This window comes from Drosophila nasuta, chromosome 2L, assembly GCF_023558535.2.
Source record: "Drosophila nasuta strain 15112-1781.00 chromosome 2L, ASM2355853v1, whole genome shotgun sequence".
NCBI classification, from domain to species: Eukaryota; Metazoa; Arthropoda; class Insecta; order Diptera; family Drosophilidae; genus Drosophila; species Drosophila nasuta.
The window spans coordinates 25,772,124-25,799,580 of NC_083455.1; the positions used below are offsets into that span (position 1 = coordinate 25,772,124).

At 33.9% G+C, this 27,457-nt stretch overlaps 1 protein-coding gene, 1 long non-coding RNA gene and 1 other non-coding gene across 4 annotated transcripts; 2 read left to right on the top strand and 1 right to left on the bottom strand.

The window, feature by feature from the left end:
• Positions 1-6,906: 6,906 nt before the first annotated feature.
• Trnak-uuu (transfer RNA lysine (anticodon UUU)) lies at positions 6,907-6,979 on the bottom strand. Its single transcript has one exon. It is a non-coding gene; the product is annotated as a tRNA-Lys (tRNA).
• Positions 6,980-13,076: 6,097 nt separating this feature from the next.
• On the top strand, positions 13,077-14,474 carry LOC132792992 (uncharacterized). Its single transcript, XR_009633061.1, has 2 exons — positions 13,077-14,115; positions 14,173-14,474. It is a non-coding gene; the product is annotated as an uncharacterized LOC132792992 (long non-coding RNA).
• Positions 14,475-14,709: 235 nt separating this feature from the next.
• LOC132795085 (uncharacterized) lies at positions 14,710-16,303 on the top strand. Of its 2 annotated transcripts, XM_060805539.1 has the most exons (3): positions 14,710-14,724; positions 15,181-15,639; positions 15,719-16,303. In XM_060805539.1, exons 2-3 carry the CDS (start codon positions 15,279-15,281, stop codon positions 15,724-15,726), a joined length of 369 nt encoding a protein of 122 aa, XP_060661522.1. In that variant the 5' UTR covers positions 14,710-14,724; positions 15,181-15,278; the 3' UTR covers positions 15,727-16,303. The 2 variants fall into 2 exon arrangements, with proteins under 2 accessions (XP_060661522.1, XP_060661513.1); XM_060805530.1 differs by lacking the exon at positions 14,710-14,724 and having other exon boundaries at positions 15,703-16,299.
• The last annotated feature ends 11,154 nt before the right edge of the window (positions 16,304-27,457 follow it).

Below are 27,457 nucleotides of genomic sequence, written 5' to 3' on the forward strand. Positions count from 1 at the left end.
AATTAATGAACAACTTTTTGTAAAGATCAAAAATTATATAGTGTGAACGTAAATGAATAAATTATTTTTCTTCAAGTTGCTGGAAAACTTCTTTAAATATGTGAACATTTGTAATTCAATTTTAAAGCAAACAAAATAAACAGGTGGTAAACTATTGCTTGAACACATTAAAACTATCATAACGAACTTTAAAGAAAAGAAAATAAATAATTTCCTTATCAGAAACATTCTCAGAATAGTAAAGATATTAAAATATAAATTTTTATCTTCAGTTTTTATATCGAATTGAAAGAAAAATATAGAAATACTTTCCCTAACAGGTACAAAAACTTACTAAGAAATGCAAGCAAAAAAGCGATTTAAAAGTAACTGAAATAAATATTTTCCTTATAAGATTTTGAGAAACCTCTTTATAAAATGTAAACATTAAATTGAATATAATAAATATTTTATCGTATACAGAGAAATATCTTTAAATAATGTGAACATTTATAATTTAATTTTAAAGTGAATGCAATAAATATTTGCTCCTATCAGTTGCTGAGCTTTATTCACTGAATTCTACGAAAAGTTTAAAATTTCATTGATTAGCATAAAAAACCATATTAGATATGTATCTAACGACTGCAATAACTGTACAAATTTGGTATTAAAAGTTTTAACTAACGTTCTGTTTGAGCACTACTTTAACTGCATCAGATGGGCAATATATTTTTGCACAAATAGTTATTGCACTTTCCAAGATGTTTGTTAAGCTTTATTTATCTGCAGTTTTTCGCATCATAATTGCAAATTTTCCATGAAAATTATTTGCTGTGCATTTTAATTCAGTTGGCAACGCATTATGAATGGCAAAATTATATGACTGTTGCAAATAAATCAACTGCAATTTTTGCTGTTGTTCGTGGCACAACAAAAGACTTAAGAAACGAACGCACCGACAAAAAAAAAGCAAAGAGCAAATATAACACCAAATGAATGTGGATAGGAGATGTATATATTTATATACTCAAATATGTTGTATACCCTAGAATTGTAAACTTATCGAAAAAAAGTTGCTAGGGAACTGAGAAACTGCTTTGAAACAACCTTAATTTAATTACTAATCTTTTTAGGTGTAAGTTCTTCACTTAAGTTAATTGTTTAGCTTGTTACAAGATATCTATTATGCCATCATTTTTTTATTGGATCATTATAACCAGCTAATAGTTATAATAGTGAGTTTTTGCAACCGATTTACAGCTGCGAACGTTGAACGTTGAGTTATGGTGAAAAGCAACAAATTGTTTGGAAAAGCAAAAAAAAAAAATTAAAGTAAAAAATTAATTAAGGAATAAGCTAAGTGAATAGTTAAGTATATAAACCATAAACTCGACTCGAGTGCAGTTTGCGTATCAAAGTTGGTTTTTTTTTGTGTCAGCGACTAACGACTTCATTTCCTTGTTGCTCAAAGAACTATGATTGTGACTTATGCATGTGTGTGTGCATGAGTGTGTGTTTGTGCAAACGACAGTAAGGCAAATTAATGAGCTTAATTAACAACACGCAGGGGGGAATTGGCCCCAAAAGCGTAGAGCATCCAACAAAATGAGCGGCAGCAAAATGATATCTTATTGCATGGGTTGGCTGAACTGCATTTTCGGTGTTCGGTGTTGTGCATTTTTATTGCCACTTAGTCTTAGTCTCTCTCTAAATAATTATTATTATTTTCGTATTTTTGTAGTTTTTACTGCCAATGCATGTCTGATTCGCAGGCAGCTATCACTACAATTAAATTTGTTGCACTCGCCTGCACAAAATGCATAAACAGTTGAAGTTGCAGTTGCAGTTCCACTTGTTGTTTGCTCCTCTCTTCGCAAAAATTGACACGCAAATCGTCGACTATATTTCTTCGAATGTGGAGTAAGTCTTATAAATGTTACTCCTACTACAACTACTACTGTCTTTGTATTTGCTTAAAGCCGCCAACGAGGCAGAAACTAAGTTGAGCTGCGTTTGCATTTTATTGCTGCTGCGGGTTATTAAATTTGCTGTAGCACAAATTACCACTAATAACAAGAGATAAACATCTCAATACTATATCAAATGCTGCACAACTTAAATGTATGCACATATCATATCAACCTTTTGCATTCTTTCTTTCTCTTTCCTGATTGCCAAATTGCCTACGAAAATTTCGAAATTCAACGGATTTAATTTCAAACCATATATTTAACTACTTTCTAAGACTGCAATTTTCTATTTTAAAACTTTTCAAATTAAAAGTAATTCAAATTAAAAAGTAATTTAAATGTATATCCAATGCGTAATCCATATCCAAGTGAATGTGTCTGCTTCTCTATGTAAATTTATCCGCTTGCAACCGAATTTGTGGACTGTCGACAACCGTTTGTGGCAACTTCGTTGATTCTCGCCTGCTTTTATACTCTTTGCTGCGGCTTGGAATGGTTTCCAATTTAAAGAAAATTTGAATATGCGCACAAATGTCAGTTCAACGCATAACTGGAAGCTGTATGCGTTTTTTAGGGATGGTATAAGAGCAACCATAGCTTGAAGTCTAGTGCTGAGCAACCCTTTCAAGGCATAGGCAAAAGAAGTTGATAAAAAAGTGAACTTAACACCCTGTTACCCCTGCTTAACATTCGAACACATAGTTTACCCCTTTTATGGTTTATTCAGTACTGGGAAAATCAACGATTTTAGCACCCAGCATTGCCACCTGGCTTGTGATAGCTGACAGTGTTGCCAGACAATGAAAGTCTGATGAATGGTAAACAAAGCGTTAAGCTTTTTAAGAGAATTTTTTAAAGAAAAAGTAAAAATAAATTGATTTAATTTAAGTTTTAATTATTAACAATGAAATTTATGAACTGATTGTAGAAATCTGTTTTATTTACTTCCTTTAGTAGGCATGGACCTTCATATGATAAGAGCAACCATAGCTTAAGCAACCATAGCTTGAGCAACCCTTTCAAGCCATAGCTAAAAAATTTCATAAAAAAGTGAACTTAACACCCTGTTACCCCTGCTTAACGTTCAAGCACATTGTTACCCCTTTTATGGTTTATTTAGTACTGGGAAAATCAAAGAATTTAGTACCCAGCATTGCCACCTAGCTTATGGCAGCTGACAGTGTTGCCAGACAATGAAAAGTCTGATGAATAGTAAAGAAAACGGAAAGCTTTCTGAGAGAATATTTTAATGCAAAAGTAACAATAATGTGATTTAATATAGTTCTTTATTCCTAACAATGAAATTTATCAACTGATTGTAGAAATCTAATTTATTTACTTTCTTTTAGTAGGCATGGACCTTCATATGATAAGAGCAACCATAGCTTAAGCAACCATAGCTTGAGCAACCCTTTCAAGGTATAGCTAAAAAACTTCATAAAAAAGTGAAGCTAACACCCTGTTACCCCTGCTTAACATTTGAGCACGTAGTTACCCCTTTTATGGTTTATTTAGTACTGGGAAAATCAACGAATTTAGTACCCAGCGATGCCACCTGGCTTATGACAGCTGATAGTGTTGCCAGATAATGAAAAGTCTGATGAATGGTAAACAAAACATTATGCTTTCTGAGAGAATATTTTGATGCAAAAGTAACAATAATTTGATTTAATATAACTCTTAATTCCTAACAATGAAATTTGTGAACTCACTGAAGAAATCTGATTTATTTACTTCCTAGTAGTACTTCCTTAGCTTAGAGCAATCATAGCTTGAGCAACCCTTTCAAGGAATAGCTATAAAACTTTATAAAAAGTGAAACTAACACCCTGTTACCCCTTGCTTTAAATTTCAGCACGTAGTTACCCCTTTCAAAATTTATTTAGTACTGGGAAAATAAAAGATTTTAGTACCCAGCATCGCCACCCGCTTTATAAAGTTAACAGTGTTGCCAGACCACAAAAAATCTGATAAATTGCAAAAAAAAAAAAACGTTAAGCTTACTGAGAGAATATTTTGAACGAAAAAGTAATAATAAATTGATGAATTTACTTTATATTGAGAAACTAAACTTTCTCAACGAAAATATAGAAACAAAGTTATAATATCTAACAATGACATTTATGAACCGAGTGCAGAAATCGTATTTCTTGATTTTCTTTAGTAAGCATGAACTTATATTTTTGTATTCCTTAAATTGTGAGCTTTAGAAACCAACATTTAAATGAAATATTTGTAATTCAGCTTCAGAAATTCAATCAAATCTAGATCCTTTACTGATTATTTTGTTATAAGCAAATAACCTAAAATTTTAATTTAACCAATCAAATACGTTTCTAATTTAAATCTTGTAAGGTTTTAATAACACATTACTCACAAAATTTCGCAGTCTCAAGCAGCCTGTTGATTTGTGATTTGTTTTTGTGTATTGCTGTTGCTTTTGCTGTTGCAATCATTAACACATTTGCCAAATACGTGTACGAGTATTTCATTTGCTTGTCCAATTCCAACAATCTCCACTGCTGTCAATCAAAATGCAAATGCCTGTTGCCTCTTGCCTGTTGCCTCATTAAAAAGAGTCGCGCCAAGCCTTTGGAAAAATACAAGCAACGCGCATATTCGAAATTTACATTTTCCACAGAAAACTCGCAACTGACGCTTCTCGCATTGCCCACAATTAATCGGGAGGCCGAATAAAAATCTGCCTTCAGTTTGGTGACAAAAAAGCGTAAAACAGCTTTGAGGGAAGCGCAGTTGCAACTGCAGCATCAGCTGCTGCAAAAGTTGCCAACAGATCGTGTTGTTGTTTCGAACGGTTTTAACACGATTTGGTCAAAAACATCAAACTGACTGAGTGACTGTCTCTCGTTGTCTGTCTGTCTGTCTGTCTGTCTGTCTGTCTGTCCGACTGACTGACTGACTGACAGCTGCCTCACTACTCGCTGCCTGCTTGCCCCGAGGACGTAGCTGCAACAAACAGAGAGTCGATTGCAATGTGTCGCCTTGTCCCCGGGCTTTTGTGTCATTTCGAGTGCAGCTGTAATTCAGCTAAACAATTTTGCGTTTGAATAATTTGCCAAGTTTTTCTCGTTGCCTACTGCTGTTTATTAACGTAACGTAATAATTGCCTGGCGAAATCTGCATAATTATTTAGAAATCACGAGGTTATTGTTAGTCACTTTTTTTTTTTGTAAGCTAATCTGTGGCATTAATTATACGATTCCAAATGCAATTTCAAAAGCGTAAAGTTCACTTTTGGAGGTGTCACAAGTAAACAAAGAATTTGACTTAATCATAATTTTGATATCATTAAATTTGTACTCACTTTGCAGGCATCGAAGCAGCTGGAAAAGATGAGAATAAAAATAAATTTAAAAAATGTAACAAAATATAAATTTCAAACAATATCATGTTGTAATGAATAAAGATATAGAACAATAAGTAATACAATTTCGAATAGAAGCAAAAGTTGTAAAATATACCGAAATAATATTCCACAAAAATACTAAAATGGCTATATTTGGTGTATTGATAAAGTACTTCATTCAAAAAATACAATTGGATACAAAAAATCATATACCTAAAACTATTAAAAATATACCAAATGTTGTATTTGGTATATTGATATAATGTTTCCCCTTAAAAAATACCATAGAGTACTAAAATATAGAATATATTATATATTTTGAACAAAAACCTTCAATCTATTTTGATATGTCAATTTAACTTGTTCAAAAGATAACTAAACTAATTTCCCAGTTGCTAATTTAAACATTTTTTTATAATTAAATTAAGAGTGCAAATTGATAATGAAGTACCGCAGCTATTAATCAAACGTAATTGTTAATTAAAAAGGTTAACACAATACAACGTTAACGTCATATTATCTAACCACTTGCAAACTAAATGAATTCAAAACCTAGCAAAGTTAAAGTGAAAAAAACAAACAGAATAGGAAAACACTTTTCCAGCTGTGGGTAATTACGAGCAGCATTCGCTGACCTGATGCTAATGCGAATGCCAATGGCTTTTAGTCAGACGATAATTTACGGGCATGCCAATAAGTGAGTAAGAGTTAAGCAAAAAAAACCATAGCTAGAAGGCAACGGAAAATAAAGAGAGAAGAGTCTCATCATTTAAATATGCAGCAGACGTCAGCAGTCTGGCTACTGTTGAGAGTAACAGAGAGAGGAAAGAGAAGAGGCAAGAGGCCGGTTTTTGATGTTGATGGGCTGCTGATGGCGGCGCTTTTCAAGATTGCCACGCCCATTGCTCCATTGAGGCATTGAAAGTGCATCTAAAGTGGGTCTCTCGACTCGACTCTTCAGTGTGCCATATTTTGCGCTTATTAAAGATTTTTAAATACAGTAATTTGGTCATAAAAGCGAACTCGCTGAAGAGTTGAGTTGTTGCCTCTGCTAATTTATCAGAAGGATTCGTCATGGCGTCAGCCAAGCTAATTTGGTTTGAGAATTATGAAAAATCATGCTGCTAATTGTTGAGAAATCCTTTTAAGCCAATTATAATTACGCAGTCTGTTCTCCTTAAACACACAATTGATAATTGCTTATGCACAATTATGGCTACGAGCAAAAATTTATGCAAACAATTTGCGATCGCAGTCAAAGTCTCGGTCTGAATCGCAGTGTTCTACATGAGACAAAGCGTTGGCAAGCCAATCAAATCAAAATAAATATAAAAAACCTACATATTTGCACAACTTGTCATTGAACCGATTGTTTCGGATTGTACTTAAATGTGAATGTTGTTTGACATGCCACAAGGCAAATGAGTGTATTCGCTATGATCAAAGTTTTGCATCGAGCTGAATAAGCATAAATTAATTTCTCTTGTGTTTAAAGCGAGTATTATTAATATTTAATTATTATTTAAAAATGTAGTTTTAATGCAAATGTGTATTTAAAAAAAGTGAAAATAAAAAAAAAATTATTGTCGCCCGAGCAGGGACTTGAACCCTGGACCCTTGGATTAAAAGTCCAATGCTCTACCGACTGAGCTACCCGGGCATGTGATATCATGCGATTCTGGAACTGTTCTCATAATAATTTGAATACTTAAAATATTAAAATAATGCTATTTAAGTATTGTTCATATCATTTTTATGTAAAAAAATCATTTTCTCTATTAAATTCTAAAAATTTCACAAAATTTCATCTTTGAAAGTGTATAACAAATTCGTTAGAATTAAAACGTTTTCGATTTTGTTTGTTACTCGCAGCGAATTATAGTCAAATGCACTTGAGAATTAACATTTGGAATGCTTTAACAACTGACCGGAGCTTGGCATTTAATTGAATTGGCAACATACTTATGCAAATGCCAGATCTCTGTGGACTGGCTTCATGATTTGCATAGAATGACGCGAATGTTGTGGATTTTATTTTTATTTTTGGCAGAAAAAACGAAGCTTGATTTGCATTACGAAGATTGCGTAAGCTGAAAAGGGAAATGCAACTGTGGGATGCATGTTGTGTGGAAGCGAAAGAAACGATAAATTATGATGAGCATTAAAATAATTTACAAATTAAAGAGCAGAAATTACATTAAAATGAGCCTGAAATGCGAGTGCAGCAAAAAGCGGAGATGCATCCGCAAAGGCTTTCCAAGAAGGAAAGCCACGCGGACATCGAGTTGAAGCTGAAGTTGAAGCTGAAGTTGAATGTTGAAGTTGAATGCTGCCTGACTGACTGACTGATGTTAATAAGGCGTCTCATAAATTATCAGCGAAACGTGCTGAGACGACTCTGCAACAGTGTGTGCAGCGTGCAAGTTGCAACTGCGAGTTGCGAGTTGCGTCTGTGGCATCTTCCTGCGTTTTGTTGTTGTCTTGACATATGCAATGGCGCGCACAAAAAAATTTACATTGCATTTAGACGGATGCGACAAGCCAGAAGCAAACAGATCTTCACGATGATGAGGCTGACAAGCTGCACACAGCTCAAGAGTGGGAGCAGAGAAGAGAGGAGGCAAGGTGAGGGGCTGCAACTATTAACGTGACAATTTGTGATTTGTGCCTGGCTGCGCGACCGACTCTTTGGTATTTAGAATTTCTTTGTACGCATCCTGTTTGTCACAGCGGAGATGGAAACCAACGCCATCATCATCATCGTTGCTGCCGTCTGCTGAGTGCTGACTGCTGACGATGACTGCATTTAGATTACGGAATTATTTAAAATATTTTATTAAAACCTCTCTCTCTTTCGCCACATCTCGCTGTCTCACTCTCGAATGCCAGCTGCGATCAACGTAGCGGGGTATTAATTATATAAATTATTCAAAAGTTTTGCGTTTAATTGATGTTAAAATGCTGCCAATGAAAATCCTAGAAATCTGAGCTGTTCTCTTCTTTTTTTTGCCAGTCACAGCGACATTCTGTGCACTCAAGCGCCATCTGGCGGGCGGCTGAAACGTAGTCTGGGGTTGGAAGTGTTCTAAAAAAAAGGATGGAACTACATCTGCTTCCATTTATGCAAAATTAATTCCATTGGAAGCGAAAGGGTTGCAGCTCCGTTTTTTAGAAGGGTTGCTGAATGATTTGATGTATTTTTTTACTGTCACTTTTTAGTCAGAAGTTGTCGGTGGAAGAGTGAAGTACGACAAGGAAAAGTACAATGAAATTAAAGGAAAACTACAAATAAATGGGAAGAAAACAATGCTGAAGAAAATACAAAGTAAACAAATCTACAATGGAAGATCGCTGAGAATAAGTAAAAATATTTCAAAGAGAGAAAGGAAACCTTACTGAAGAATCTACAAAATAAACAAATCTACAATGGAAGATCGTTGAAAATAAGTAAATGTCATTAAAAATTTAGTTCGTTTAATTTTTAACACTATTTTCCTTAATTCAGATAATGAATCTTTATGATTGATATGACAATGCTCTACTTTGGAATGAAATCGGTAAATAAAAATATAAATTCTTTAAACTCTGAATTTTTAACTTGATTTGATTTATTCTTTCAGTATGTAACCATTTTTTTTTCTTCTAAGTCTAAATTTTTAACTATATTATGTTATTCTTATAGTTTGTTTCTGTTCCCTTTTCTAACCACTTCTCGCATCTATTCAAATTAACTGATAAAGCCCACTCAGCCATGCCCTAACACGTAACTATGTTACATAAACATCAACAAAAGCGCACTTGATCTAATCCCAACAATAGATCCCACTTGGCTTAATAAGTGTGCATTGTTTGAACACGCGCTCAAGAGATCAATTTAAATATTTTGTTAGCCACCTCGGGTCGAAACTTGACCACGCTTTTGACTGTTTTGAAAGCTTAATGCTTGAAAATCTTTAAGTCAAAGTTTTTATGCTTTTTTTGGCATATCATTTCCGCTTTGTTCCAATCCCAATTCGAAATCCCAATCCAGAGAAAGAGAGAGAGAGAGAGAGAGAGAGAGACTGTGGACAAGGCAACTTGACAAATTAGACAAATAGAAAACATGTCAAAGAACTGAGCTGCATGCTCAATTAAGCCGCTTGACAGGCGCACATCAACAGCAGAAGCCGCAGCAAGCAGAGATCAGCTAACTGGCAGAAGAATTGGGAATGTGATGGACTACAGAAATACCCTGTTAGTGTGGCAGACATATATAAATGTAATTGCTGAAAATGTGACCATATTGCTATATATTATAGTATAAATATTATAATTAGCATAACATATGTGACCGTATTTAGTTCGAAATATATAGTATATTTTTCTTTGTACTTACTTTGTTCTATGGTCACACTTTATCTTAACTGTCTTTTTGTCTGTGCATTCGGTAAGGATAGAAACGAAAATATAAGTTTTTTATATATATTTAAAACTAAATGGATTATATGTGTTTTATTTGGAATCAAAGCAATCGAAATAGTAAAGCAACTTTATCCATCTCTGAAATTTAAATGAAAGTGATAGTAAAATTTGTAAAATTATTCCATATGTCTCGGAATTTAAAATAGGGATTTCAGTTTAAATATTTGAGTATAAAATTGTAGCAAATTCTAAACAAATTTTATTTCTTCTGATCTACTACGAGATCAGCTTAGAAACTCAGAAATTGTCGTCAATTCTTAAATAATTTAATGTTATCTAAGTTTCTGGTACATCAGCTTAGTAACTAGCAAATAAAACTATATAAATACCATAATTTATGGTCGAAATTTAATTCTCTAAATCAGAATTTAAAGGCTTTTCTCTGAACTCCTTTTCGCACATAAAAAATATCTCTGTTCGCCTAAACTATTTCTCAATTTTCTTTAACATTAATATACTCTACATTCATTTATAGTCTTTAGACTTAGACTTTTTCTCATTTTCCTCTAACCTCAATATACCCCACCTTGCTTTATAGATCACTTGGTATAAACGTCAGCCACATGACACACAACTATGCCACGTCATGTTGGTTGCTCGCTCTTAGCTGTTAGCTGCGTAAGACCAGAGGTTCGTGCCCCCGGGGCACAACGCTAATTAGAATAAAGCCGACGCGTTTTCGTAGGACAGTTGAAAGCTGAATGAATGAACGAAGAGTGAAGACAGAAGAAAAAAAACTGTTTGTTCATGGCTTAAACGCAATTAACAATTAACCGACGCGTCGGCCCAACGAAAGATCAAGTTGAATATAAAACAAACTAAACACACATAAGAAGAAAAAAAACATTTAAATTCGTTTAATTTCACAGCCTCGCGATATTGATCGCAATCACAATGGAAATGGTCGAGTCATCCTCGGGGCCCAAGGCAATCGATTGTGAAAGGTGGCTGAAAAGGTGCGTCTGGGCTTCCGTTTCAGGTTGTGGCCCCAATAGAATTCAAACACCTCCAGTCGCCAGACGTCTGTCATAATGTCTGTCCGTCTGTCTGTAAGTTGTCTGCCTAGCTGTCCGTCTGTCCGTCCGTCTGTCCATCCGTCTGGTCTGGGCTGGTAATCAAAATCCTTTTATAGCATTTACATAGCAGCACATACAAACTAAGCAATGCCTGCCCATTGGCTGGCTTGGGCAAGTTTATAGTGTGTTTTTTTTGCTACTCCAAGAGTGGACACTGGTAGAGATAGTCTAACGGGAAGGGGGAGTGCCAAGTATAGGGGGACAGTGGAAGGGGGGAGAGAGCACTGAAGAAACTGTTGACAGCCAACACACACTGATCGTGGGAAAATGATCGATTTCATTGCTCTGCGATTTGGGAGAGTTGCATGCAGTTGCCGTTTGCCGTTTGCTGTTTGGCCACTCGCATCATCAACAGCGGATCACAACGGATCGAACTCGGAGTCTCCGACTCGGAGATCGGGTCTACATGACATCGAACATGCCAGCGACGTGCCATGGAAAACTGCCAGAGCTGCCTGCAACTGGCAATTGAAACGTGTTCATAAAGCAATTTTCGACTCTTTTTTTTTGCGGCTTGTAGCGTTTTATAACATAAATTGTCGCTAGCATTTAGTCAACTCGTTTTCTTGATCGTTGATGTTGTGCTGTGAAAAGCATCTGACAGATTGTTGCCAATTTGGTGGAGGCCACTTTTGAATATTGATCTAATCTCAGGTGTGTTTTGTTATTGGCCGTGAAACATAATTTGATTAGCAGCTACAACTAACCAACTTCATTTTAAGCCTAATTGGTGGATTTCATAAAAAGCCTAATTGAGCGAATTATTTGATGGACTGCAAAAGCGTCAAGAAAATGTCACTTCAAAGTAGCTAACTGAACAGTGAAGAATTTAAACTGGGTTTTAATTAAGGTTAAACTTAGTTGGTCAACATATTTCATATACGAAATAACTCTAAGATAATCGCACAACTGAATTGAAATGAATAAAAACTTGGCTTAAAATATATACAACAAATTTAAGCATAATTTGTCAATATTATAAATGTCTGAAAAGGCAAATTATTTCAAACAAAAGAGTTCTGAGTAAAATTTCTTTAATATAGCTGTACTCTATTGTTAGGCTTGGTTTAAAATACTGATGTGAACAAGAAGTAAGAAAGCTACAGTCGATATTAATTAACATGCTGTATAAATTTTAAAATATACCAAATTAATATACCACAAAAATACTAAATACATACCAAAGGCTACATTTGGCATTTTGATATAGTACACCATTAAAAATACTATATTCTTTATTCTTAAATAATACACCAAATTGATATACCGCGCAAATACTAAATATTATATTTTCTATCTATAATTAGATCGCTAAAGATATCAAATCTGTTGCAATTAGCATCTGCTTGGGGCTTGATCGCCAATTGTGATTAAATTTTAAAAGTATGTTGAATTTCCTTGTTGACTTTGATTTACTCACAGAATTGGCCTTGAAAGGAGTGTCAGAGTGTGCCAAGTGTGTGTAACTTCAATGTTTTGTGTTTTCTAGTCACATTTCAAAGTGAGTTCTAGTGTAATACAGCCAAAAATAAATGTGAAACAAAAATTAAACTTTGGAAAATGGATTGTCTCGATTATTCTGTTTTCGTGAGCGTCTCTGTAGGTTTTCTTTTGCTTGTGCTGAGCTATAAGTTCTTCGAACAGAAGAAAAAGAAGAAAGCTGAAGAAGCTGAAGCTGAAGAATGCATAAAAAAGTTGAAGGAGGTGGGAATGGAGCCAAGATATTGGAAAATGTGGGATGACAACAAAACTACTGCTCGCATTTTTATTCCATACAAGGAATATATTGTGGATGTGACCAAAGGAGCAGGACTAATTTTGGAAAAGCATCAATTGATTGGCGTGAAACCGGAAGATTATTCTAAGCCTCGACCGTTCCCTAAGATGTATGAACGTATTGGTGAGGTGATCGAGGGAGAATAAATTACCAAACTTAATCTTGTTCACATTTCTGCAATAAATGTATATATACTCTAATTTTTTCATAGTATTTTTTTTTGTAAATTTTACAAATGGTATGGAAAAATGTTAGGTATACTATTCGAAAAGTAGAAATCTGCGTCTTTGAAATTCTAAAATAAATGATAATGACGTTAAATTTCTTAAATATATTCTTCAGCTTTATTTGCAATCATTTAGAATTACTTTAATATATTTTCTATCTATAATCCGAGCGCAGTCAGAAAAAACCCTTTCTACATCGACTTTTATAGGATATAAAGCGATGTTTGTTGCAATTAGCATCTGTTTGAGAATTGGTCGCCAACTGTGATTCAGTTTTAAAAGTATGTTGAATTTCCTTGTTAACATTTATCCACTCACAGAATTGGCCTTGAAATGAGTGTCAGAGTGTGTCAAGTGTGTGTAATTTAAATGTTCTCTAGTCACATTTCAAAGCGAGCTCTAGAGTAATACAACCCAAACCCAACATAAATGTGAAACAAAAATTCAACTTTGAAAAATGGATATTTTCGTTTATTCTGTTTGTGTGAGCGTCTTTGCAGTTTTTCTTTTGCTTGTGCTGAGCTATAAGTTCTTCGAACAGAAGAAAAAGAAGGAGGAGGAAATTAAGCCAATTTTTTTTAATATTTGGGATGAAGCTCGCAATTTTGTTGTATACAAGGGATTTACTTACGAAGTGACCGAAGGAGCAGCATCAAGTGAATGAAGCATTGAAAAATCAGCTGAATGCAGAATTCATGCCACAAACTTAATTAGTTTCTTGTTCACATTTCTGGAATGTATATATACTCTAATTTTTTCATAGTATTTTTTTTTATAATTTTACAATGGTATGGAAAAATGTATGTTAGGTATACTATTCGTAGTAGAAATCTGCATCTTTGAAATTCTAAAATAAATGATAATGACGTTAAATATCTTCAGCTTTATTTGCAATCATTTAGAATTACTTTAATATATTTTCTATCTATAATCCGAGCGCTAAAGATATCAAATCTGCAGTCAGTAAAATACTTTCGATTTATAGGATATAAATCGATGTTTGTTGCAATTAGCATCTGTTTGGAAATTGGTCGCCATCTGTGATTCAACTTTAAAAGTATGTTGAATTTGCTTGTTAACATTTATTCACTCACAGAATTGGCCTTGAAATGAGTGTCAAGAGTGTGTCAAGTGTGTGTAACTTAAATGTTTTTTAGTCACAATTCAAAGTGAGCTCTAGAGTAGTACAACCAAAAATAAATGTGATACAAAAATTCAACTTTGAAAAATGGATTTGTTCGTTTATTCTGTTTGTGTGAGCGTCTTTGTAGTTTTTCTTTTGCTTGTGCTGAGCTATAAGTTCTTCGAACAGAAGAAAAAGAAGGAGGAGGAAATGCAGCCAATTTGTTTAAATATATGGGACGACAAGAAAACTAAAGCTCGAAAATTAGTTGTAATCGAGGGATTTATTTACGATGTGACCGAAGAAGCAGCAACAAGTGAATGAAGCATTGAGAAAACAGCTGAATACAGAATTGATGCCACAAACTTAATTAGTTCACATTTCTGGAATGTATATATACTCTAATTTTTTCATAGTATTTGTTTTTTTTATAATTTTACAATGGTATGTAAAAAAAATTTATGTTAAGTAAACTATTCGAAAAGTAGAAATCTGCATCTTTGAAATTAGAATTAGAATATATTTTCTATCTATAATCAGAACGCTAAAGATATCGAATCTGCAGCCCTTTCGACATCGACAGGATATAATAAGAGATGTTTGTTGCAATTAGAATCAGCTTGGCCATAAAATACATTTGGCATAAATAAATAATATAATAATAATATAATTATAATAATAATAATATATAAAGTATACCAAATTTTCAGCCAAAGTATTTTTCTAACAAGTTAGTATAAGGTAAAGATATTAAATTGAACTGTATAGAATGAAATCTTGGTTTAAAATGTAATTGTTAAAGTTAGTCAACGTACTTCAGTAATTATTGTATAATTTTATATACATTGAAGTTTACTATTCACAAGCCAAATAAATATTTTAATTAGTTGCGTAATTAAAATTTCGCTTATTTTATGCTTTTCTATTTGAGATATTTCCAGCGCCTTTTAGGGTCAATTTGCTTTTTGCCTTGTGCTGGAATTCGTATTTTTTTATACATATATATTAATGACATTCTCTATTACATTTATGCGCTGTCTGTTAATTTATTGCTTAATGTTTTAATTCATTTTTTTCATATTTTTCGTTTATGTATAAAACACGATTTTTTGCTTATCGCAAAATCTCTCACAACTCTATTTCGAACGGTATCAATTATGATATTCATTTAATTTTTGCTTTTTTATTTGGCCACAGGCACAACTCGTCTAACTAATGCCAAAAACGGATTAAATGGATTAACGTGCGCCGCCTTCAAGGAGCGCAAAACGAAAGACTTAGGCAAAAAACTTGAAATGTCCAAGCCAAGTGCCGACAGCAGAGTTGTCGGGAAAAATTATTATGCAGCAGCAATTACTCGCCAATTGTCGACGATAAAAACAAGCAAAGAGAACTGCGAGAGAAGAGAGAAAAACTTGCCACCTGAGATGTGTCTAAAAGGCGATAATCCCGACAACAACTATCGAGAGTCCGACCGAGTCTTTGTGTGGAGTCTAGACAACGGTTCTATGTTGGTTCCTGGTTATGACCAAATGCAGCAGCGGGAGCTAACACAGCGGCAGCCTCTAGGTGATTATTTTTATTATAATTGTGCGTTTATTGGCGTGAGGAAATGTTCGAATGTATCTGAGAATCTGAGTCCCATTCCCATTCCCGGTGAGTGCATAAAATTTCATAAACACAGAATGAGAATGATTTGGAAATTTCAACGCATGTTAGTTAACATCTTTTGCAGTTAACTGATATTGAGGCCCCCATCTAATTGTGTCGCCAACTGGCCCGAACATTGTGCTAATGACGACGACACCTTCAACGAAGGCGACACAATCTTTGAGCGCTGACTGGCGGCAACACTTTTGGTGCCCCGCCTGCTTCTCTTCCCCCGTCCTCCTCAGACCTTAGCGATTGCATCGCCAATGCAACGTAACTCAAGCATCCCACTAATTTTGCCATATATGTCCAAGTGGTACGGCCAACGGCAACAAACGGTGGCAACATCAACGGAGCAACAGCAACGGAGCAACATCAACGCCAACGGCAACGACTTTAGCAAAACGGCAACAGCTTTGATTTGCAGCGCAAACTTGGCGCTTGTCGTACAACATTTTTTGCCAAGACATGAATTTTGGCCATTTCTATGACCATTTAGCCATTCAAAAGACTTTTGCCGACAAAATGCATAGATAATTCTTCCTATCAGCTCGCTTGTATCATCATTAAAACTAGCAGAGATCAACAAGATGTGTGGTTATAAAGTTGTTCAAATAAGTTGAAACTTTTTGATGGAATTGTCAATTATAAAAAGCAAATTTAAGTGTGGTCTTAAATGTTTAAGAAGTATAAGAACTGCCTTTAAAATATAAGAGCTGTTATCTTCAAACTAAAAAACTATTTTTACTACAATTATATATTTAATTTACATGGGTTTAAATAGTAAAACTCGGAGCGCAGTTGAAATGTTTTTAAATAAAATAAGATTTTATAGAAGATTATGTATGAATTCGTATTTAAAACAATCAGGATTAAGAATGTTAAATCAAATTAAATTATTGTCCAACTATTTTAAACCTTATAATCGCAGTTTCTTCAAAATATATTTGAAAAATCGAATGAAATAATTGTTTTACCAATAATTATTTAAAATCTATCCAATTTTATTCGCAAATTACTTGAAATGTATTAAAAAAATTCAATATATATTCCACCCGTCAAATATTGAAAATATTAACCTTTGTTTATTTAAATAAATCTAAAAAATGAAGCACAATTTTGTAACATCTACAAACTATTCAAAATGATGCAACTGTTAACTGCAATTCAACTTTTAATCATATATTTATTCAAAATACTTCAAGTATTAGCCTGAGTTTATTTAAAATATATTATAGAAATTCAACACACATATTTGTCATGTGTTAATTATTTAATATAACAACTAAATGTGGTCCAATAAATTGCAATTGTTTTGTTCACACCTTTTTGTGGCCTTTGCTGTCACGTGTGGAATTTTCCCAGGCTGCTGTTAGTCCTAAATCATTTACAATTACACGCTTTCAATAGCAGTCTATCTAAACAGTGTACTTTTAATAACTGAAACTGTAGTTATGTAGCTGTAAATGCTAGTTACAAAACGTCAAGTGAACAAAGTGAAATAAGAGTCGATCCAACGACGTAATTACAGTCTTGTCTGGGAGATTGTTTATTTCCCCACTTCACTGAGAGGCATTCGAATTAGTCTAAACTGTTGAAATGCCTCATCAATTATTTGATTAAGTGCACCTCGAGTAATGAGTGCATCTACAACAAATATTCTCTCGTACTTATAATTTGCTGATCCAAAGATATGAATATAGAAAATTAACCCCAAAGTCAAGCGCAGCTGGCGCCAAGTTATTCGAAAATCTTTGAAAGTAATTAGAGTTATTGAGATGCGTATCGAAGAGAGCAGTTGAAAGCAGTTGCTTAAATACTGTCCGATCATCTGTGAGCAATTTGTCTGGCCTAATCTCAATAAACCGATCACAAGCTCAGCATAACTTGGGATTGAATTCGTTTTGGAGGCGGAGTCGAGTTGCACAAGTTATGCTAATTGAAAGAGGACTTTGCTGTGCTTTGATTAATGTTTACATGCCTGTAAATGTTTGCTCAAAAAACAATTAAAATGCCAAGCGGCCTGCAAACTAATTGAAATTATCATTATAATGTATAATAATAATCATAATCACTTGCTCATTATATCTTAAGTTTGCAATAATCAAGCAATAGTCTAGTCTCTAGTGTCTAGTGTCTGGCCAAGGCGCACGCCAACGCCTCATTTGTAATGCTCCACAACTTGGCCAACTTGGCAGTCTAATTACCAAGACTCTCATTTGTCTTGCCTGCTGTTGGAGTTGTACTTTCAGTTTGCAATGCGACAATTAAAAGTTGTTCAAGTTTTTCAACTGCTCTTTGCATAATTTCGCAATTTGACATCAGCCACCACAGGCTACAGAGACTCATTAAAAATGGCAGCTACCTGACAGCCCCTTTCAAATACTCTCCTTAATGCGCTTTCATTGGAAGTGCAATTAAAATGCAAAAGCTTAGCTTGGTTTAGTGACCCTGACTAGACGCTGTCTTAAGGCTAAAGTGCGTACAAGATTAATGCATTTAAAATGCATCTCCACCAATTGCGTGTTTCAAGTGTGAAATGCGGCATTTGTTTGGCAACTCGAGAGTTTTGTGCGAAGTCCACAGCTTAAAAATGTCAAGAAAGCGAGGGAAGATTGGGAATGAATGGGGAATTAACACAAAGATAGAGATCATCTGGTAATAGTGAAAAATTCAACCATATAATTAATAAGTATTTATAAATGTGATGCAGCATTTTCTTTTCACAATTTAAGTACTTAATACAACTAATCTTGGATAATGTATTTATTAAAATTTGTAAAAAGAAAGTTCATATTATATTTTATTGATGAGAATAAACACAGATAATATATTTTTGTATATAGTTAATCAAAAATGTGTACCTCAAGCAATGATTTTTTATTGGTTTAATTATATGGAAAAGAGCGCGGTATTATTCTAAAAATATATCACATTATTAAACCGCAAAAATACTAATATATACCAAAGGCTATGTTAGCTATATTGACATAGTACTATATTTAAAATATACCATAGAGAACAACAATTAGTAAATATACTATAATATATAAAATACTATATTTTTGGTATAGTACTACATTTAAAATATACCATAGAGTACAAAATCTACCACAATGTGTAGCATGTATAAAATTGGCTTGCATTTCGCAAAGATCGTTAAATTATATTTTAAAATAATTGAATTAATCTTTAATAAAAATTCTCAGCAATTATTCCTTGCTTACATTATAAGTAAATAATGAAAAAATTCTATAAAGTATATGTATAAGTTTTAACTTTTAATAAAATATTCCATACTACTCTTTGTGATTAATGAAAGACATTTCTAGATAGTATCACTGTTGAAAGTAATTCGTATGTTAACTTGCAAATGTAAATAGAACTCATTAATCACAATTAATATTTGTTTCAAATGCGTTTCAACTGCAATTACAATAACTAATTGCAGTTACAAGTTTGACTAAGTGCATTTCTTGGTTTTGGAATATGAAATATAAAATCATAAAATTGTAAACATAATTACAAATTAAAATGCGTGCTATAAGAGCTTAAATAAAAATTAAAAATGAAATTCTTTAGAATTTGCGATGGCATGTAAATGGCCATCATCAAATCAGTCAGTTTATGTTAAACAAAACTTGGCATCGGTATTAGAACCATAAAGCATAACACATACATACATACATATTGTATACTACATACATATATAGTTGCTGAGCAGTAGTTATACTCGTTACATATAGAGTAGAAGGGTATTATAAATTTGTGCGTGTAAGAAATGAATGTAGTAGGCGTAAAGTACATATATTTTTGATCAATGTAACAGTATATTGATATATTTTGTACATCATGGTATATTTTGAATTTAATAGTATATTAATCTACTAGAAATAGTCTTCATATTGATATATTTTGTATTTTATGGTATATTTTGAATTTAATAGTATATTGTTATACCAGAAAAAGCCTTCAGTATGTTTTAGTATTTTTTGGTACAAAAATTCGGCATATTTTAAGAATAATGTACTTTATGAATGTAATAGAATATCGGTATATTTTGTATTTTATGGTATTTTTTGAATTTAATAGTATATTGTTATACCGGAAAAAGCCTTCAGTATATTTTATTATTTCTTGGTACATAATTTTGGTATATTTTATAACATAACATCTTTTATGGTATATTCCGAATGTAATAGTATATTGGCATATTTTGTATTATATGGTATATTTTGAATTTAATAGTATATTGATATACCAGAAAATGCCTTCAATATATTTTAGTATATTTTTGTATAAAAATTTATCATAATTTAGGCATATTATGCTTTATGGTATATTCTGTCTAGTAATAGTAATAGTATATTGGTATATTCTGTTTTATATGGTCTATTTTGAATTTGAATAGTATATTGATATACCAGAAAACGGATAGCGGGTATCTCGTAGTCAATCACACTCGACTGCAGCTTTCTTACTTGTTTTTTTGCTTAGTGCGTGTCAGCAAATGTGTCTGCAGTTGCAGATACACTCTGACTTGTGGCTCTTCTCTCTATCCGTGTGGCTGCTTCATGCTGCACTGGCAACTGGCCAACCAGAACGGCCGCCTATGAAGAATTCTGCCATAAATCATGGCCATAAAACAACAAGAAGAAGCGAGCACAACGGTAGTAGTTTCCCTCCCCATTATTGGCCAAGCTTCCCCCTCGACTTTCTTTGGGCCTAAGCATTCATTACTACTGCTAATATTACTAGCTATGATTGATAATGATGTGTCAATAATGTGTTTGCCAATTTTATGCTGAACGAGCGCCAAACGAAGCTCAGCGAAACACTGTGAAATTGAAAACGCAACTTAATTAAACCACAAATAGACAATCAATGACCAAAAATAAGAAGACTGAGAAGAACGTAAGACGACGACGAGAGTCGGCAAACATTTGAATGGCCAAGTTAGCAATGTATGGAATTTGGCCGACGCATTCAAATTGAATGCGCTGCGGAGGTCGCTTGATCGCCGGCGTACAAAGAGCGAGAGAAAATACCGCAAAATGCAAACGACAGGCTAATAAGCCCAAGTGGACAGCTTGGTATGCCATCGATCGCTGCATATGGTAAACAATTGTTGGCCACATTTATTATGCACACAGTCGCACACAGAGCTTGACAGCTTCCTTAAGCACACACACACATATACAAATACAAACTTGACCGGCAGACCGAAGTCAAAAGTTGCGCTTGGTTCACTCACTTAATTGCTGGCGGAATTGTGTCAGCCGTTTGCTGTTTGCCGTTTTGCTGCGGATAAAATCAAAAGCAAAATCCACACACACAGATCGTGCGTACAGATACAGATACAATAACAATAACAACATCAACAACTTCAACAACGAAGGCATTGTCTTAGGCTCTTTACCATTCAAACTGATCGAATGAACGAGAAAACTGCGAAATCTGGCACAAGTCCAACTCTGAGATGAGTCTGAGCTTTTGTTCAAATTTCTGTGCGATTAATTGTTGATTAATTTTCGTGTGTTCGGCCTTACAAACAGCGTGAGAACATCAGTCAAAACTGGATTTTTGCCTTAAGATCAGACAAATACTTCAACTGAACTGAATTTACTTTAAGAATTTATTGATGACCATAAAAGGTAACGATTATTTATTGTGCCAAGTATTACAAAAAAGTGATCTGTTTTGAGATAGTTTTTTTTTGTGGATAATAACGAATGTGAAATGGATTGTTCTAATTACATTTTCACGAAATATAATTTATCAAATATTTTTAATCAATTCATGGAATGCATTGAAAATAAATAAGAAATAAACTGTGTTTGACGAATTAAAGATTAAGATGTGAGAATACAAAACCGAATATAATAGTCAATACAAAACAAAATTCCTAACAAACTTACATAAAAAATATTTCATATGCAAGTCAAGGCAATTAAAAACAATTTAAGAAATGAAATATTATTAATTTTCTAAACAAACTCCAACCTAACAATAAATTTCATTACTAGTACTATTAAAAATAATCAAATTTCTTCTTTTATTTACATATATGGGATTAAATGAAAGAGTTAGAAATTATACTTTTAAATTTGTAACATTTAAAATGGTTGAACATCATATGTCATGCAATCAAAATAAAATAGTTAAAAAATATTTGAGAAATCGAAGCTTGAATATTCAATAATTTAAGTTTGTATTAAATCCCATAAGCAATTAAAGCTAATGAGTTAAATAGATTTAATTGATTATTAATTAAGTGAAATCCCTGGCTCAACGAATGGCAATAAATAAATGGACTTATTAGAATATTGCCTTGCCAATGATAGGTGAGGTAAACCAGTTTACAGTTAACACAAATTCAATTGGATAAACGACAAATATCTACAGCCGGGACAGTTGGGGCTTATGTGCAGGCGTAGATAAAGTATCTAGCATGAGCAGCGCATATGCTAGAAGAGCACCGCAGCATGCTAAGCGACTGCTCCACCTCCAATTGGATTAAAAAACACACACACACACGAACGACGGCGATAATCATAAATTTAAATAAAGCGAAACAGCAAAAGCAAAGCGCAGCGAGTGCGAGCGAGACAAGCGTCTGGCTGATTTGAATAATGCGATTGTGTGCGTGTGTGTGAGAGTGCTTGCTCATGCAGTTGGTGGAACGTAAATCAGCGCAAGCGGGAGGGCGAGCAGCGAGGGCGTACAATGCTTGCTGTCTCTGTCGCACGCCAACGACGAGAGCTTCGCACACTTGTGCAGCTTTTGTGGAACCTAAGAGAGCGATCGCGATCGAGTATTCGCAATGGTGTGTGTGTGTGTGAGAGAGCGGCAGAAAATTGGCAAAGAGAGAGAGACTGGAGAGCGAGAGCGAATAGTTGTTGTGTGTGTGTTTGTTATCATTCTCTCTTGCTGTGGGACAGGTTGCAATTGCTCAGCTCGCGTGTTGCATGCTCCAACGCATTGCGCTGTCTGTGTGTAGATACAGATACAGATATAGATATTGCTGTTGTTGTTGCTGTTGTTGTTGTAGTGTCGCCCGCTGCAGTTGCCGCCGTTTGTTTATTTGCTTTTGTAGCGCAAAAAAAAAACTTGTTGCGCTGCGCCCGTTTCGCTGCTGTTTGGGTTTTGGCCAGGGCAACCAGCCTGGGGCAGACAACACAGCAGTCAGCAGTCAGCAAAGTCAGCCAGTTAGCCAGGCGATCGTGCTGCGCTTTTGATCTGCGCATCTTTAAGATACTCCGTTCAGTTGAGTTTCAGTGGTTGTAACTCAAGTGCGCGCGCGCGTTACGTTTGCTTCATATATTTTTTCGCACAACTCGCAACTCTATTCGCTGTGCATCGACAACAAAAATATATACAACTAACCGATTCGGTTTCGGACTTTAACTTACGCCTAAACACAGCCGGTTGCTTTAAAGTGTTTCAGTTCAGTTTTCAGTTTTGAGTTTTGCGCTGCGCTTTGTTTTTAACTCTGCAACGTTTTGACGACGGCATTTCGACAAATTTCGCGAATATCGGTTAAAGTATCTCGATCGCTCATAAAGTTCTATCAGAAACTGTTTACGTGCTTGTGCTCGCGTTACGAATTGTATATTTATCTAACTGATCTATTTGATCAACGACACAACAGCAAATATAAAAGCCAAACAATTATGAAAAAGTGCCCAAAATTTGTTGAATAAGTGTGGATTGTTATAAACTACTGCAAAACATTTGCTAGTGAAGGAATTTAAGTTTTTGTAAAGGTAATTTAATAATATATTATTTTAAAGAGGAAAATTGCTATTAAGTTTCTCTCAGTAGAAAATATTACTGGGTTGTCTTTATTAATATTTAAACTTCAAAGTAACTTTGCAATATATGTATATAAAATAGGTTTAAAGCATAGTTGTTGAGATTAAAGCAAAATGAAGTTTGATTAAAAAAATTGATAACATTTCTGCGAATCTTAATAAGTAAGATTATCTAAAATTCCACAAGGCCAAAGTAAATCTGCAATATATATAAAATAGGGTTAAAGCAAAGTTGTTGAGATTAAAACAAAATGAAGTTTGTTTCTGCGAATCTTCTACAACTCTTAATAAGTAGGATTATTTAAAATTCCACAAGGCAATAATATAGAAGAAATCTACAAGTTAACTTAATTCTGCCAAATATGAATCGTCATTAATACCTTCACAAAAAAAAAAAACCTTATTCATGCCTCAATTTGGTTAGTAACTAATATGCAATAAACCTGATTAATTTATGAATTGTTTATAGTATTTGGTGACTGCAAATTTGAGGGAAATTTTCATAATTACCTCAAGTATGTATTACAAAGATTAATTTTCCATAGAGTTTCCATTCGATGCGATAATAATAGTGAGTTCTATGCTTATCATAAACAATGCGACAAACGAGCGAAACTAACATAGTATCAAATTCATAAACTTAAAGCACAGATGTCAGGCAATTGGCATTTCGTTTTGCGTCATCAAAAATCGCCAATAAAATCAAGGGGGAAAAGAAGACGTCAGAATGTAAATAGTATGCGTATAAGTCTAGTGTAAATAGTGTGCCGAAAGTACGTTCAGAACCTGCAGCAAAGTTTACACTACTCGAAACGAAATGTTGAAGTGGCTTTCGCAATGTGGCACCAACCAATCATGCAGTGCAGTGCCCAGCACCGCACGGGTGATAAATAATATTGAAATTGAAATAAATACAATAAACAAAATATAAAAATGTGTAAGCAAAAAAAAGAAACGACGATCGATCGATTTACACTTTAAATATTGTCGTCGTCGTCGTCTTCGACTGCGATAATGTAAATATGGCATATATATATCTGTATTTGTATGTATATCTTTGCTGATAAGTTCGACTTCGATTTGTTTTATTAGCATAACACTTGTGCGCCTCGTCAAAGTTACAGATACGCAACGAGCTGACAAGTATCTTTAGTTGCAACGAGTGTTTATATGTGTATGTGTGTGTATGTGTGTCTTGTAGCGACAAGTTGGTAGTGAACTGCATTTCCTTACCTTATTCAAATGCCGTTATCTGGCTATATGTGCACCATATAGATACAGCCAACAGATACAGATACATTCACAGATACACGCCGGGGACAGGCCATTTGCTGTAACGATCAAGTGATTGATTATTTTACTGTATGTTGTGTTTGTACAATAATAAATATTTGTCGTGCTCTGCCTGCTGCTTAGCCTAATTAGATAAAAATGGTACCCCGTGCTTTATATGTATGCCACACGTTGCTGTTGGTATTGCTGTTGCAGCTATGCTTCTACGGTGCCGTCTCTTTATCTTGCCTGCATGCTTTCCATTTACCATATTCGGTATCTGCATGTACATGAACTGATTAGCCAGAGACGACAACGATGACGACGTCGTCGATGAGGACAACCAAAGACAGCGACAAGTTGAGACTTATTGGAATATTTATGTATGTATTTGTAGCTATAACATAGCTGTATCTCTAGCTATAGCTGTAGCTGTTGCTGTTAGCTGACAATTGCGTCGTCGAAGCTGTTTAAAGAAATGAGTTCAATTTGTTTGTCATGCACTGATAACAACGACACCTAAGCGCGGCGAGGACGAAGCCGAAGGCAGCAGATAATGCTGCTCTCTACCTCTAAGACCCGCTATAATAACAACCTCAACAACAACAATCACAATTAGAGCCCAAAAGAATAACATGCACAACTCGTATGTTTTGCATATCATTCACTGACTTTCATAACACCTAAAAAATCAATTGACACTTGAAAAACAAACTAATCAATTGGCTGACAAGTCGCTGGAGGAATACTCTATAAATTAAAATAAACATATTGCAAAATCATTTTACTATTTTACATTTTAATGAAGTAGACAACTTTATCTTTAAGTATACAGCTATTCCAACTTATCAGTTATTTAAAATAGTTTGATTAAATCTTTGCTGAACAACTTGTCAAAGTCTAGTATAATATATGGTATATTATACAATATGTAGTATATAGTGTAATACGTAGTATATTCCTAATTTGAGGGTGTGTGTTTTAAGTGGTTCTATCAATAGTTATAAGTTATTTAAAATAGTTTGATTAAGTCTTTAGAGTTCAGTATAATATATGGTATATTATACAATATGTAGTATATAGTAGAATATGTAGTATATTCCTAATTTTAGGTTGTGTGTCTTTAAGTGGTTCTATCAATAGTAGTTAAGTAGTTATAAGCTATTTAAAATAGTTTGATTAAATCTTTAGAGTTCAGTATAAAATATGGTATATTATTCAATATGAAATATAGTATATTCTTACTTTAAGATTGTTTGCTAGATTTTACTGACTATATTGCGAATTTCTACTAGATCGTTTTATTTTCAATCTATGAACTTTTATTCTACAATTTATAGTATATAGTATTTATAGTATATATATGTACATATATGTAGTATATACTTTCCTTACGGTTGTCTGCTAGATTTTGCTGAGTTTATTGCGAATTTCTATTAGATCGTTTTATTTCTCAACTATGAACTTTCATTCTACAATATATGGTACTCAGTAGCATATTCCCAATTTAAGATTGTCTGGTAGATTTTACCGAGACTATAGATATTCCTATTAGATCATTTCATTTTCCAGCTATGAACTTTCAATGTTAAGTGGTTTAATTTTCTGGAAAACCACACTTGTTAGTCGCTCAAGTAGTATCTTATCTGTCATATATGTATGTATATAAAATTTCCCATGCATAATTAAATCATTTATTGAAATAAACTGAATAATGTCAACTTGGGCAATGATTTCATGTTTAAACTTTAGACGTTCACGTATTGTAATATTTGAAATCTTATCAAGGTTTACTTTTTGCGGTAGGTAATTTGAATATGATTCACATAATTCACTTGCGTGGATTTGTCAGCGACATGTCGTCATTCAATTGACAGCTTTGGCCACATGTTTAATGATAAGCTACACGTGTTTAAACACGCAGAAACGCAAAAACCACATAAAACCGGAGGTCCTCATGGATTTCTGGTTCAAGATAAGCAAATTTTTCAAACGCACCTCGTTAAAAGATACCGTGAATATCTCGAGACGAATGTAAGCACTCTACTCACATAATAATCATTTGGAGCACTCAACAACCGGCAGGAGAAGCATAAGATAATGCTTAAGCAAAATATAATTTGCGAAATTAACAAATATAGCAGAGGGGCAAAGGGGCAATTGTGCTTGTGATTAGAATTTATTAAATTCACCTGATTTCATTTATTGTGCACTCCACTTCAATGAATTTCGTAGAATTTTTTAACCTCTACGCTGGGTAAACAAAACACACAAATGGGCTGATGCTGATGTTGGCCCGATCAAAGTACATTTCTTTTTCGTTCGATTGTGTCGATTAGTTTTCTGATTGTAGTGTGTTGGGGGCTGGTGCTCGTGCACGTTTACACACACATTGTTTGCGATTGTTTTGGGCCAGGTTAGTGCCACGAAAGTTGGTCGCATATGATGATGATTACACAATGTTGACCATGGTACAAAAGATGTCGATAATAACTTCTTCAACTGTCTTCTCTATGAAGTTGTTATCTACTTACTTCATTATTTATGTTCCCAGCTCTATCTTTAAATAAATTATAGACATAATTCTAAATCTTTTGCCACCTTTAACTCATTCATTCCTAATAATACGAAATGACATCATTGCTTAGCTCATTTCTCCCATTTCTTTCGCAACAAATGAGCAATTTGCCAACAATTATTGTGCCTTAAACCAAATTGGTTTCAATAGATTCCCGTTT

Bases quoted from the DNA above. Each gene is read 5' to 3' on its own strand.
- LOC132795085 (XM_060805530.1), top strand. From the start codon at position 15,279: ATGTCCAAGCCAAGTGCCGACAGCAGAGTTGTCGGGAAAAATTATTAT. The intron at 15,640-15,702 runs GTGAGTGCATAA...AACGCATGTTAG, and splicing joins GAGTCCCATTCCCATTCCCG to TTAACATCTTTTGCAGTTAA.